The sequence below is a fragment of the Poromitra crassiceps genome, assembly GCF_964638095.1.
Source record: "Poromitra crassiceps genome assembly, chromosome: 16".
In the NCBI taxonomy this organism is placed as follows: domain Eukaryota; kingdom Metazoa; phylum Chordata; class Actinopteri; order Beryciformes; family Melamphaidae; genus Poromitra; species Poromitra crassiceps.
In genome coordinates this window covers 30,658,961-30,673,454 of record NC_139645.1, presented here as the reverse complement: position 1 = coordinate 30,673,454, position 14,494 = coordinate 30,658,961, and the positions used below count along the sequence as shown (strand labels likewise).

The following is a 14,494-nucleotide window of genomic DNA, read 5'->3' as shown; positions in this document are numbered from 1 at the left end:
GCCAGGAAAGAAAAACGCGACAATATCCGTGGGAAATGGCAAAGTCAACTGAATTTCAAAATAAAATGGTGTTACAGCGTTGAGCAGAGAGAGAGAGAGAGAGAGAGAGAGAGAGAGAGATTGACGGGTGGCTATCACGTGGGGCTTTCTCCCCGTCGGCAAACAAATCTTCAGGAGCAGAGGTGGGCAGTATTTGAAATACTTGTATTTGAAATACGTATTTCAACTACTTTTTTGTATTTTGTAATTTGTATTTGGCTGGGCAGAGAAAAATGAGATGTAATTTGTATCAAGATACTTTCAGATCTTGTATTTTAAATTTATTAAATCCCTACATCAGAGGTTAGCAGGATGGACAGTCTAGCTAACAGCTACATCCGAAAGTGGTTGGGCTTGCCCCGCTGCTTCTCGGACACAGGTCTTTTTGGCCGGAACATGCTAGAGCTCCCCTTCAAACCCATCAGCCTAGGGTACAAGCAAGAGAAGGCACGCCTTGTACTGGAGCTGAAGGAGTCATCTGACCCACTCATAAGGAGTGCAAAAGTCCCCATCCGCACAGGCCGCAAGTGGAAGGCGCAAACCGAAGTAGATCATGCCATCTCTAATCTGCAACATCGGGAGGTGATGGGGTCAGTCCAGACCGGTCGCGCTGGCCTAGGCTGGGGAGCACCACAGCAGTTCTGGTCTAAAGCCACCAAGAAGCAGCAAAAGACCATGGTGGTGGACGAGGTCACCAGGCTGGAGCAGGAGCGTTTCCACGTAAAGGCGATATCCCAGGCCAGCCAAGGAGCCTGGACGCGATGGGACGCAACTGTCAACAGGCGCATCACATGGGCAGACATCTGGAGGACGCCACAATCCAGGCTCAGCTTCCTGTTAAGGGCGGCTTATGACACCCTCCCATGCCCACGGAATCTCACTCTGTGGTTTGGAGATGAGAAAAGCTGCCCCCTGTGTGATCACATCAAGGCAAGCCTCCAGCACATTCTATCGGGGTGCAAAGTGGCGCTGACCCAGGGACGCTTCAGGTGGCGCCATGACCAAGTCTTAACCAAACTGGCAGAGGTCCTCGAAAGCTGTAGGATAGCGGCAAACCACACACCAGCAACAGCAAACCCTGCCTTCTTTGTAAAACCTGGCAGCGCCCTCCAACCTCCTGCTCAGAAGAGGAACACCTTGCTCACGCCCGACAAAGAGTGGCAGATGGTGGCAGACCTCAAAAAACAGCTTGTCTTCCCAAGAGAGATCATAACAACGACTCTCCGGCCAGACATCGTCATGTGGTCGACAGCTGAGAAAAGGGTCCTCTTAATTGAGCTTACCATCCCCTGGGAGGAGGGCATGACTGCAGCCCACGAAAGGAAACGTCTCAAGTACACCGAGCTGGCAGCGGAGTGCCTAGAGGCTGGCTGGAAAGCCAGGGTTTTCCCTGTGGAGGTAGGGTGCCGAGGTTTCGTCAGCAAAACAACAGTCAAGCTGCTCCATGGTGCCGGAATGACGGGGGCAAAACTGAGGAAAGCTGTGAAGGAGCTAGGAGAGGAGGCAGAGAAGGCGAGCTACTGGCTATGGCTCCGGAGGAAGGATAACGGTTGGGGGCTAACACCCCAGTAAAGGCAGCTGCAGGGGGTGGCGGGGAGACGTCCCCTATACATGCCACTGCCCCCCCGCCGGGAGATGTACTGGCATAGGGGGGGGGGGGGGGGGGGGCTCCAGCTGAAGACCCTGCAGCTGTCCTAATGGCACCGGCGGAGGTGCGACAGGCAGAAATGCCGAAGCAGGAAACAACACCTCACCTGTACAACAATCTGTATTTCAAATACATAAAATACATTTTTCTTTTTATTCTCAAATTGACACATGTAAACATTGACACAGGTTTAAACTAAAGATGGAGAAATTAGTTATACTAAAAACAACTAAGTGAACTAAACTGAAACCTGATATGAATAAACAGAGAAATTACTTGTACTAAAAGACAACTAACTGGACTGAACTGAAACCTGATTTGAATAGGAGAAATTAGTTGTACTAAAAACAACTAAGTGAACTAAACTGAACTGAAACCTGATATGAAAAGATGGAGAAATAAGGTGTATTGAAAAACAACTAACTGAACTGAAACCTGATGTGAAAAGATGGAGAAATTAGTTGTACTAAAAACAACTAAGTGAACTAAACTGAAACCTGATATGAATAGATGGAGAAATAAGTTGAAAAAACAACTAACTGAACTAAACTGAAATCTGATATGATTCAGAATAGATAGAGAAATAAGTTGTACTGAAAAACAACTAACTGAACTAAACTGAAAGCTGATATGATTCAAATAGATTGAGAAAGAAGTTGTATTGAAAAACTAACTAACTGAACTAAACTGAAACCTGATGTGAATAGCTGAAGAAATAAGTTGTACTGGGAAAAAAACAACTAACTGAACTATCCTAAAACCTGATATGAATAGATTGAGAAATAAGTTGTACTGAAAAAAAACCTAACTGAACTAAACTGAAACCTGATTTGAATAGGAGAAATTAGTTGTACTGAAAAACAACTAACTGTCATAAACCTGATTTGAATAGATGGAGAAATTAGTTCTACTGAAAAACTATAACTGAACACCAAAGTACCCTAATAAAAATCAAAAATGTCTTTCTGTTGCTACAAGGATGTCTGAGCTTCACTGTGCATAATGATGGCTGTGCAGATTTTGACACTAGAATGGTGTTACCACTGCTGATAGTGGAAAGTTGTATTCAGTGAGTGATTCTTCTTAAGTAATTATGTTCTAGATAGCCAGGTTGTTTTGGATTTTGTTTATGAAGCAGAAGGAGGGGTAGTCATTTTAAGGATGTAAGGATTTGAACAAGAGTCCAATTTCATGGAAGGCCTTTTTTGTTTGAGATGCAGTTTCTCATCGTTCCTCTCACCGATTCACAATTTCACAACCTTAGACAGGATGTGCATCAGGGCATTCAATTCCTGAAATGTAACCTTTTCTAGTTGTATAAATATGTTTGCACGTTAAATAAATACTGTGACGACAAGTTACTGACATGGTGGTGAATGTGAAGTTGTTTAAAGGGGACCTACTATGCCTTTTACCTATTTCAGTTATTTATATATTGTGTTATGATGTCAGATATCTATGGCTAAACATAGTCAAAGTTCCAAAACTTGAGGTTAACATGCAGAAATGCTGCCTTTAAGTCAAAAGCCCTCACAGAAGGTGATTAACAGCTGAGCTGAAGGAGAAATTAGTTCTACTGAAAAACAACTAAAACTAAAATGGAAGAACTGCAGTGTGTTAGGGAGTACACATACTGTGACAGAGGACTAAAGAGAGGATTTACTGTCTCTAAGGAAACCAGAAAATTTCACTTTTGAATAGCTGAAATCAGAGAATTAGGACATTTTCCTTAAAGAAATGTCTCTAAATGATTAATAGATCATCAAAATAGGCAATTAATTTAATATTTGGCAATTCATCTATGAATTGACTAATCGTTGCAGCTCTTCATAAGTTTTTATAAAATGTATTTTCATGTATTTTCAAAATACAAAATACGTATTTGTATCTCAAATACATTTTCAGACAGGTATTTTGTATTTGTATTGTGATACATTTTTGGAGCAAGTATTTGTAATTTGTATCAAAATACTTTATGATGTATTTTCGCCCATCTCTGTTCAGGAGACAGAATAGCGACCGAAGAAGCAAGATGAAGCTGGTGGCTGAAGCTATTCTGTAAATTTGGGGAGGAACAACAACAAGAAATGGGTCGAATCTCCGCCCACTTCCGGCCGAAACCACGCCGGCCAGAGTCACAGTATACCCTCTGAAAAAAGGTAGACTACACCACTGTACAAGGGGGATCTTTCATAGAAATTACACCAATAAAGAGTTGATAGACGAAAGAATGAAACGCACAACCTATCTGTTAGATTACTAATTGGAATATGAAACTGAACCTGGAACAGTAATTACTTTACTCTGTTAGAGGAAAAAGTACTGTAATTACTGTGTGCCAGTGGTGGCTGGTGAGCTTGGAAACAGGGGAGGAAGCTAGTGCGGCGACCAAAGGTCGCCGCCGGAAAACATTTGGGCGTTTTTTTTTTCTCGTGTGCGCGCCATACCTGTATACAGTGTGGCATAATTGTGCTTTAAGTAAAACAGTTGTCTAATGGTAAAGTAAAGGCGAAATGAATTATGCAAAGGACAAATAATATGAAAACGAATAAGCAAGAATATGAAAATGGATTAAAAAATGCACATTTTAAATTGCATTTTGCAAATCAGCATCAGTCTTTCATTTGTCAATTTAATTAATTTAATTTAAATGGCTCATTTATAAGCATTTTTATTAATAAGGTTTATAAATAGTTTTATCAAACAGCTCATTTAACACGTTCACTGCCAATGACGTGTTAACACGTCAAAAAAAATCCAACGGTTGACTGCCAATGACGTGTTAACACGTCAAAAATCGTTTTTTTTTTTTGACGGTGGGACGTTGATCTAACCCTTTTACGATATTGGAGGTATTGAATGTGTCTAATCTATTTTACCGACCCACTAAGTGGCGACAGTGTCTCCAGACGAGAGAAAGCAAAGAAAAAACAGCCGCGGGGAGGAAGCCATTCTCAAGGAAATGGCTTGGCGAAAATGCTTTCGATTTCGGCTGGGAGCTGGCGGTGGGCAGCAGCAGCAGCAGCAGCAGAGCGGAGTACGCCTCAAGATTGGAAGAAGGGGATCGCGAAGGAATTTCTCTCCCGTGTCTAACCCCCCCCCCTCGCCTCTCCTCTCCTCTTCCCCGCTCCTGCGATTCCCCTCTCTTTTTTGGGGATCTGTGAGGCAACAGAAACTCGCCTGTGACAAAACACTGCAAAGCCACCAGAGACCCACCTACGGAGGGAGGAGTTTGAAGGAGACACACACACACACACACACACACACACACACACACACACACACACACAAACACAATACAGTATACACACTTGCCCAAGGGCACCCATAATCACAGGCACGTGAGGTGGTTCTAAAAATCCAATCCATTTATCTCAAAACTCTCTGAAAATCTCTGAAACCATGCTGTACTCAACGGCTAATATCTACATAACTACTAACTCTACAAACTAACTCTTTTAGACAGAGAAAGCACACATTCTATTAGTACTTTTGTGAACTTTGTGTTCACAAAGTCCAAGCAGAAAAGAATCCTCGGCTCTTGTAAAATGAGCCAGAATCCTCAAAAAAACCCTCTGGCAGAAGCTACCTACAGTAAAAAAAAAACGGCTGGCAGTGAATGTGTTAAAAGCATTTTTTTCTTCTAGAAGCCGTCTGGAAGGTGATGTAGCCTACAGTAACCTAAGTAAATTACTGAGAATTAGCCTACTGCTTGGATTTATAAAGCTTTTCATAATGCAGGAGACAGAGGGAAAAAAGCACATTAGATTGTGCACAAAAGAAATCCATGCAGTCAGCAGAGAAATCCAGAGAAAGCAAAAGATTCCCACGAGGAATAAAAGAACAGACACCGAATTGGGCACTGGGTGGGCAGACAAGACAATGAAATGCCATCTTGAAAACATTCCTGAATGAACGATGAAGGACTTTTACGCATCGGAGGCCCCATGAAACCACGCATAAAAGCTCTCTCTCTCTGTCTCTCTCTCTCTCTCTCTCTTTCTGCTGTCCTCTTCCCCCTTACGTCTTCTCTCTCTCTCTCTCTCTCGCCCTCTCCCTCTCCTTCTGCTGTCCTCTTCCCCCTTACGTCTAGCTTGACACAACACAGACCGTCCAATGTACCCGTCTGTAAACGGTGCAGCTGAGCTGATAAATGCCGACTTGTTCAACGAGCAACAGGTTAGCGGACTCTCGACAGTGCTGCTGCATCAACATGTTAGTTACATTCCAATTCATCAACTTTGGAGCGTTATTTACCCCCCCTTCCCGACATCCTAGGTTGATGCTTCGTCCCAATCGATTCCTTATTTCTTCTACTTTCATATGGTATAAAGATCACCATTCCAGCTTTTTTTCCAGCGATTTACAGGCCAAATTCAGTTAAAAAATGTGTGAATTTAAGGTCGCGGGTTTTAGTATAAAAAAAGTTACAGGATGAAACTTCAATACGACAAAAATAGCGCTGCTCGGTGAACCATGTCCACGCCGAATTTAATAGAAGGCTCGAATAACTTGAAATCAATTGACTTACTTGAATATCCGTGCTGTCTGTCGTGGAAACGCTGCAGTCGAGACGTTGCAAATATTCCAGTTTTCTGACATTGCAAAAAGCCCGTATCGCGCAGCTCCCACAAATCGAAACTCGTTTTGGTGGTAATCCAATACGACTGTCTAGCTTGTGAACACTTACTGATTGATAAAAAAGTAAATAAAAATAAGAGGGAAATATGATATGCTGCTACTATCTCAGTAAAAGTCGTAAATCCTTCCTGTCAGTGAAATCCACAGCCTGTGATGACAGTGGATTTCACTTCCTACTTCTTCAGCGTGAGCGACCAGGCAGGCAGTGGACAACAGCAATGTCAATCAATGTCAGCAATCTCTCCAACCAACAACCAATTAGATTTCACCTGGTTTCACCGGCCGGGCTAAGGGCGTAATCACTTCCAGCTCAATATGATTGGTTGGAAAACACATCACTCTCACGTGTTCTCCGTGAATTGCAAGTGTTTTTCAACCAATCATATTTTTCATCAGATAAATTACCAAATAAATAAACGCCCACAGGGCGAATGTTTTTTTATCTGCCTCCCGTAAGCTGGGAGCAGGGCCAGAGTGACTCTCTGCATGGAGCTCAGTTCAGTTCAGTTCAGGTCACTGTTATTGAAGCATTTTAAGCATATAAGAATATAATGAATGAAAGAATGAGCGTCTGCAGATAAGAAAAAACACATTTGATTGATATTTTATTATAAAAAAAAATGAAAAATGAAAAATGAAAAATGAAAAATATAAAAATAAGAATTATATATTTTTTTTTAATATAAAATCCCCAATCTAATAGAGGAGGACCATCCTCCTATGCCTCACTGGAAAAACCTCCTCTGCTGTGTGCCACTGCTACAGTATGTAGAACAACAGTTGTGTATGTTTGAGGAACTATATATCTTTATAGTAATTCTGATTGTGTCAGCCACTGTATATGAAGGTCGCTCTACACTGTTCTATACTGTTGGTATTCACATCAGGACTAACTTTCCCACACCCCCAGAGCCTCTGGCCGTGGCGGAGGCACTGGTCTCCTCATCTCTCCCAAATGGACGTACACTGTCACCTCTCTCTCTCATATCTGTCCATATCCTCTTTTGAGTCCCATGCAGATGCAGTTGCTGTATCCCTCCCATCAAGCTCAACATTGTGGTAATCTACCGACCGCCTGGTCATGCCTGGTGACTTTCTGGACGAGCTGGACACCCTTCTCTCCGTCTTTCCTGAGGATGGTACTCCACTCATTCTTCTGGGCGATTTCAACATCCAGCCAGTAACCTTACAATCTCTGCCTTTCCTTAACTTCTTCTCATCCTTTGACCTCTACCTCTCTCAATCTCCTCCTACTCACAAAGCAGGGAATGTGCTTGACCTGGTCTTCACCAGATCCTGCTCCACCTCTAACCTCACTGCGACTCCTCTTTCTGTATCCGACCACCACTTTATCACCTTCTCTCTTCCCATCTCCCTCCCCTCCTCCCCCCCATCACCCCCCTCACTCTACCACCACCCGACGCAACCTAAAAACTCTCTCACCTAACTCCCTCTCTTCTACCGTCCTCTCCTTGCTTCCCTCAGCCGAGCAGTTTGCTCTCCTGTCCACTGACGAGGCTTCCACCACTCTTCTATCCTCTCCTCCGCTCTTGATTCTCTCTGCCCACTCACCACTAAGCCTGCCCGATCCTCTCCCCCTGCTCCTTGGCTGACCGAATCTCTGCAAACTTATCGAACAGAGCTTCGGGCAGCTGAGAGAAAATGGAGAAAATCACATCACCCTGAAGATCTCTCTTCCTACCACCTTATCCACTCCAACTTCACCTCTGCTGTCTCCAAAGCAAAAACCTCCTTCTTCATCTCTGAAATCCAGCCCTCTGCATCCAACCCCAGTAAACTATTTTCCACCTTCTCCACGCTCCTCAACCCTCCCTCCCCTCCCCCTCCCTCCTCCCTCTCTGCTGATGATTTTGTAACCTTCTTTACTAAAAAGGTGGATGACATCAGCTCCTCCTTCCATCCTCCAGGTACCCTCACTAACACTCCCGACTCCAATCCTGCTTCTCTGCCCCCTGTCCCTGGATGTACTTCCTTCTCTCCCCTCTCTCCTGATGAAGTGCCATCAGCTCTAACCGAGCCACCTACTGCCCCCTCGATCCTATCCCTTCCTCTCTCCTCCAAACCATCTCACCTGACATATCTCCCTTCCTCACTACCTTCATAAACTCCTCTCTGTCCTCTGGTCTTGTTCCGCCTGCTCTAAAGACTGCAAGAGTCAAGCCTCTGCTTAACACGTTCACTGCCAATGACGTATTAATACGTCAAAAATAATCCAACGGTTGACTGCCAATGACGTATTAATACGTAAAAAAAATGATTTTTTTTTTTTTGACCGTGGGATGTGCATCTAACCCTTTTACATCTCTTATATAATTATTGGAGCCACCGAACGTTTACAACCCATTCCACCGACCCACTAAGTGGCGACAGTGCTCTCCTGACTAGAGGAAGGCAAGCAAAAAGCAGCCATTCTCATGAAAATGGATGGGGGAAAACGCTTTCGTCTTCGCGCTGATTGCTGGCGATGCGGGATTGCAAATTTGCATAATAGATTACAGGTGGAACACACTTTGAAACACGCAGCATAAATATGACCAGAATCGCAAAAGCTTCTCTCAACCAAAACTCCAAGAAGCGAGCGAGTCCATCCAGACTTCCTCAAACAGCGGCCGCGCAGACAGGCAGCAGCAGCAGCAAAGCAGTGAGACTGGTGACAAGCTTGTGACGGCCGCTGCAGCCAAGAAGAACGCCCACGGAGGGAGGAGTTGGAAGCAGAGGGGGGTTTCCTGCTGTTATGGAGGAAATTACTGTTCAAAACTATTGTTTAGATGTCTGACGTCTTACTGATGCCAAAAATGAATGGTTAAAGTGACTGTTCTATCGAATTTCACAAAAAGCCGTTTATCTCTGAATAATCTTTCTGATGCTGAAACCATGCTGTATTCAACTGCTAATGCTTACATAACTACTAACTCTACAAACTAACTCTTTTAGACAGAGAAAGCACACATTCTATTAGTTCTTTTGAGATATTGTGTGTTCACAAAATCTTAGCAGAAAAGAATCCTCGGTCTTGAAAGATGAGCCAGAATCCTCAAAAAAACCCTCTGGCAGAAGCTAACTACAGTAAAAAAAAAACGTCTGGCAGTGAATGTGTTAAGAAACCCTCCCTTGACCCTACTGCTATTCAGAACTAGAGACCTGTCTCTCTTCTCTCATTCCTTTCCAAAACACTGGAACAAGCAGCGTCCGGACAACTTTCTCTCTATCTCTCCCAGAATGACCTCCTGGACCCTCTGCAGTCCGGTTTCAAAGCTTCTCACTCCACTGAGACAGCTCTTCTTGCAGTCACAGAGGCCCTTCACACTGCTAAGGCCTCATCCCTCTCCTCTGTCCTTGTCCTCCTTGACCTGTCTGCTGCCTTCGATACAGTCAACCACCAAATCCTTCTTTCCACTCTGTCTGACCTCGGCATTTCAGGTTCTGCACACTCCTGGTTTGCTTCCTACCTCTCGAACCGCTCATACCAGGTCTTATGGAGAGGGTCCCTCTCCAGATCCTGCCCTCCTACCACCGGTGTCCCCCAGGGCTCAGTCCTGGGCCCCTTACTTTTCCTTCTCTATATCATATCTCTTGCCCATGTGATCTCATCTCATGGCTTTTCTTATCACTGCTATGCTGATAACACCCAGCTTTTCCTTTCCTTCCCGCCCTCCGACACTCAAATCGAGGCTCGGATCTCTGCATGCCTCAAAGACATTGGCGACTGGATGTCTGCCCACCACCTCAAGCTCAACCTTGGTAAGACAGAGCTACTCTTCCTCCCAGGGAAAAAGACTGCCCTCTCGCAGATCTCTCCATCTCCATTGACAGCTTCCCTCCCAAACAGCTAAGAACCTTGGGGTGATCCTTGACAACCAGCTGTCTTGCTCAGCCAACATAGCTGCGACAGCACGCTCCTGGTTCTCCCTCTACAACATCCGCAAAATCCATCCCTTTCTCACAAGAGAAGCAACTCAACTCCTGGTCCAGTCACTTATCGTCTCTCGCCTGGACTACTGCAACGTGCTCCTGGCCGCCCTACCTGCCACCGACATCCGACCACTTCAGCTCATTCAGAACGCTGCAGCCCGTCTGGTATTCAACCAACCCAAATTCTCTCATGTCACTCCCCTCTTCCAGGACCTCCACTGGCTTCCCATCTCGGCACGCATCAAATTCAAGACACTGGTACTGGCCTACAGGGCAGTACACCAGTCAGCTCCCCTGTACCTGCAATCTATGGTCAGGTTCCAAACCTCTCAGCGCTCCCTTCGATTCTCCACCAGTGCAGGACGCCTCGCCCCTCCTTCGCTACGGGGGCTCAAAAGTCGCTCATCCCGATCTCGACTCTTCTCGTCCCTGGCACCTCAATGGTGGAACGAGCTTCCACCTTCAGTCAGGACAGCTGAATCACTGCCGATCTTTCGGAAAAGACTAAAGACACACCTTTTCAGGCTCCATCTGGGCCCTTCTTGAACTAACTTCTTTCTCTCTCTTTCAAAAAAAAAAAAAAAAAAAAACTAAACTAAACTTGTACCACTGTTCTTTCAGAAGTTGTAGTTGTCATAGACTGTTGCATAAGTTGATTGCTCTATTGCTGACAAAAATGTTAAGTCACTTTGGATAAAAGCGTCTGCCAAATGACGTAATGTAATGTAATGACTAACCGAGCCTTCCTGCAGTTCCTCACAGCTGGGATCAGCCTCTGTCGCCCAATCATTGATGTGTTGTAGGCCTCCAGGTCCAACACATCGAGAACGTCCTCTGACATCTGCAGCATGTAGGCCAGAGCTGAGCAGTGGATCTCAGAGAGTTTATCTGATCTGTTCTCTGACTTCAGGAACTGTTGGATCTCCTGATGTACTGACTGGTCATTCATCTCTACCAAACAGTGGAAGATGTTGATGCTTCTGTCTGGAGAGGTATCTAAGTGCTCCCTTATTTGACTATCAGTGTGCATCTTCTTCAGGTTGCTGATGGCACTCTGGATGCTTTCTGGTCTGCTCTCTGTCTGACCCAGCACGCCTCGCAAGAGTTTCTGGCTAGACTCCAGTGAGAGACCATGAAGGAAGCGGACAAAGAGGTCCAGGTGGCCATTTTCACTCTTAAGGGATTTGACCATGGCTCTCGTCAGGAAGACATCCAGGGATTGTTCACTGCCTTTAGATGTATCTTCTTCTTCTTCTTCTTCTTCTTCTTCTTCTTCACCACCCAGGAATGTCTCCAGAACCTCCTTATCCCTGTTTGTGTGACAGTGGAACATGTAGACAGCAGCCAGAAACTCCTGAATGCTCAGATGGACAAAGCAGAAGACCTTGTCCTGCTGGTACAGCACACACTCCTCTTTAAAGATCTGTGTGAAGACTCCTGAGTACACTGAGGCTGCTGTGATATCAATGCCACACTTCTTCAGGTCAGCTTCATAGAAGATCAGGTTGCGTGTCTCCAGCTGCTCAAAAGCCAGTTTTCCGAGAGAGAGAATCATCTCCCTGGTCTCTGTTTCAGTTCTCCCATGAAACTTGATGTTTTGCTGCTTGGACTGAACCAGCAGGAAGTGGATGTACATCTCAGTCAGGGTCTTGGGCAGGTCCTCTTTCTCACTGGCTTTCAACAGATGCTCCAGAACTGTAGCAGTGATCCAGCAGAAGACTGGGATGTGGCACATGATGTAGAGGGTTCGTGACATCTTGATGTCGTTGATTATACTTCTGGCCTGCTGTTCATCTGTGAATCTCTTCGTGAAGTACTCTTCCTTCTGTTCATCAGTGAAGCCTCTCACCTCTGTCACCATGTCAACATACTTGTCAGGGATCTGATTGGCTGCTGCAGGTCGTGTGGTTACCCAGATGCGAGCGAAGGGAAGCAGATTCCCCTTGATGAGGTTTGTCAGCAACACGTCCACTGAGGTCGACTCTGTGACATCAGTCAGGATCTCGTTGTTCTCAAAGTCGAGAGGAAGTCGACACTCATCCAGACCATCAATAATTAACACAACCTGGAACTCATTAAAGCTGCAGATTCCTGCTTTTTTTATGTCAGGAGAGAAGAGATGAAGAAGTTTCACCAAGCTGAACTCCCCTTTCAGCAGATTCAGCTCTCGGAAAGTGAACAGAAATATGAACTGTATATCCTTGTTGCCTTTGTCTTCAGCCCAGTCCAGAGTGAACTTCTGTGTTAAGACTGTTTTCCCAATGCCAGCCACTCCCATTGTCATCACTGTTCTTATTGGTTTATCTCTTCCAGGTAAGGGTTTAAAGATGTCTTCAGATCTGATTTTTGTTTCTGGTCTCGCTGGTTTCCTGGATGCTGCTACCATCTGTCTGACCTCATGTTGATCATTGACCGCTCCAGTTGCTCCCACTGTGATGTAAAGTTGTGTGTAGATCTGACTCAGAAGTGTTTTATTTCCTGCTTTAGCAAACCATTCATCCAGACACTGAAACTTTTGCTTCAGATTAGATTTGTGTTGACGTTGACACGCAGCAAGAGTTTCTGGAAGACCAAACAACATATTCAATCAATGAGTGAGTAAAGAGTAATGCAAACATTTCCTGATAATTTACACATTCCAAACTCCATAGACTCAATTCAGCTCATTACTGGTGGGTGGATAAGCAGGACCTGCCTGGTTGTTATTACTCAACCAGGAGTTTTAGAGCTGACCAGGCCAAGGCACACCTGTGCAATAATCATGATGTTTAATCAGCATATAGATATGTCACACCTGTCAGGTGGATGGATTATCTTGGCAAAGGAGAAGTGCTCACTAACACGGATTTAAACACATTTGTGAACAAAATGAGAGGAATAAGCCTTTTGTGGAACAAGCCTTTTGTGTGCATATAAAAAGTTTTAGAACTTTATTACAACTCGTGAAAAATGGGAACATACAGTATATTTTAGTCAAGTATAGTTTGAGGTGAACAGGAAGGTATATAGTAAGTAGAGCTGTACAGGAAATGATTTGCACATTTATTCTTATTATTATTATTATTATAATGCATCAATAGGAATAATTGTATGAGTGATTTAGGTAAAGGAAAAGAAGTATAAGAATATGTTAAACAATCACTGTTAGCATAACTGAATCATTGGATGTCTGCTAAATTTAAGTTCAGCCGAAGATAAAGTTTAAATCACAGTTTGATCAACGACGAGTTTCAGAGCTAACCAGGCCATGGCACACCTGTGCAATAGAGTACCGCAAGGATGACATATTTCTGTAAGCTCTTTCTGAAAATCGTGTTTAAAAAACCCATTTACGCTTCAAAAGTCATAAAAGTGGTCCTACACCTGAGTGTGCGAAATTTGTTCTCCGCATTTGACCCATCCCCTGGGGGAGCGGTGAGCGGCAGCAGTGCCGCGCTCGGGAATCATATGGTGATCTAACCCCACAATTCCAACCCTTTGCAGATGACCGTGAAGATGATCTTGCTGATACACAATCTTCACTGTTTCATAAACTTTTGTTATTATATTACCTTATCTCATGCATTTAACCTAAATCCCCATACACAAATCCCATTGCCTTTTACACATACTCATTCCTGTGGTAATCTATCATGCTGTTTAATCACCATCTTGATATGTCACATCTGTCAGGTGAATGGATTGTCTTGGCAAATATTAACACAGATTTAACATATTTGTGGACAAAATGAGAGGAAGAAGTATTTTGTGTGAAAATAAAAAGTCTTAGATATTTTATTACAACTCGTGCAAAATGGCAGCATATAATTTTTGTTCAGTATATAGTAGCATGTTGGTGCTTATGGAGAAAAGTGAATAGGGTTTTAGAATGGGGATTTTCACTTAAATGCATAAAACAAGGTCTGTGGCTAACAAAAGTTTATGGGAGTGGTAATTTGTGTGATTTTCAGAAAACGCTTCAAAAGGCATAGAGACATGAAATAGGCCCCGCCCATCACGGGGGAAAGCTCTCCATTCACTTCCAAACACCAGCATTCATTTTCCTTGAATTAAACATAGCTAAAAGCTGTTGTGTGGTGGGCTGTGCAGACTACAAATATAAAAAATTGCCAATTAAAGTTTTTTTTTTTTTTACTCCTGAGCAAAACAAGGAAGCCATTGAAAATTGGCGAGAAGAAAAATGTGGATCTAGCTGTCAAGGAAGTAAGTTGGAGTGTTCATCTTCCATATATA

The 14,494-nt window shown here is 44.0% G+C and overlaps 1 protein-coding gene across 1 annotated transcript in view; it reads right to left on the bottom strand.

The window, feature by feature from the left end:
- LOC310791582 (NLR family CARD domain-containing protein 3-like) overlaps positions 1-12,647 on the bottom strand; it is a gene marked incomplete at both ends in the record, with an annotated part of 77,382 nt that extends 64,735 nt beyond the window's left edge. Inside the window, one exon of the mRNA XM_083653249.1 lies at positions 11,007-12,647. Within this exon, the coding sequence (XP_083509375.1) occupies positions 11,007-12,647 (1,641 nt within the window). The remainder of the gene's footprint in view (positions 1-11,006) is intronic.
- Between the last annotated feature and the right edge of the window lie 1,847 nt (positions 12,648-14,494).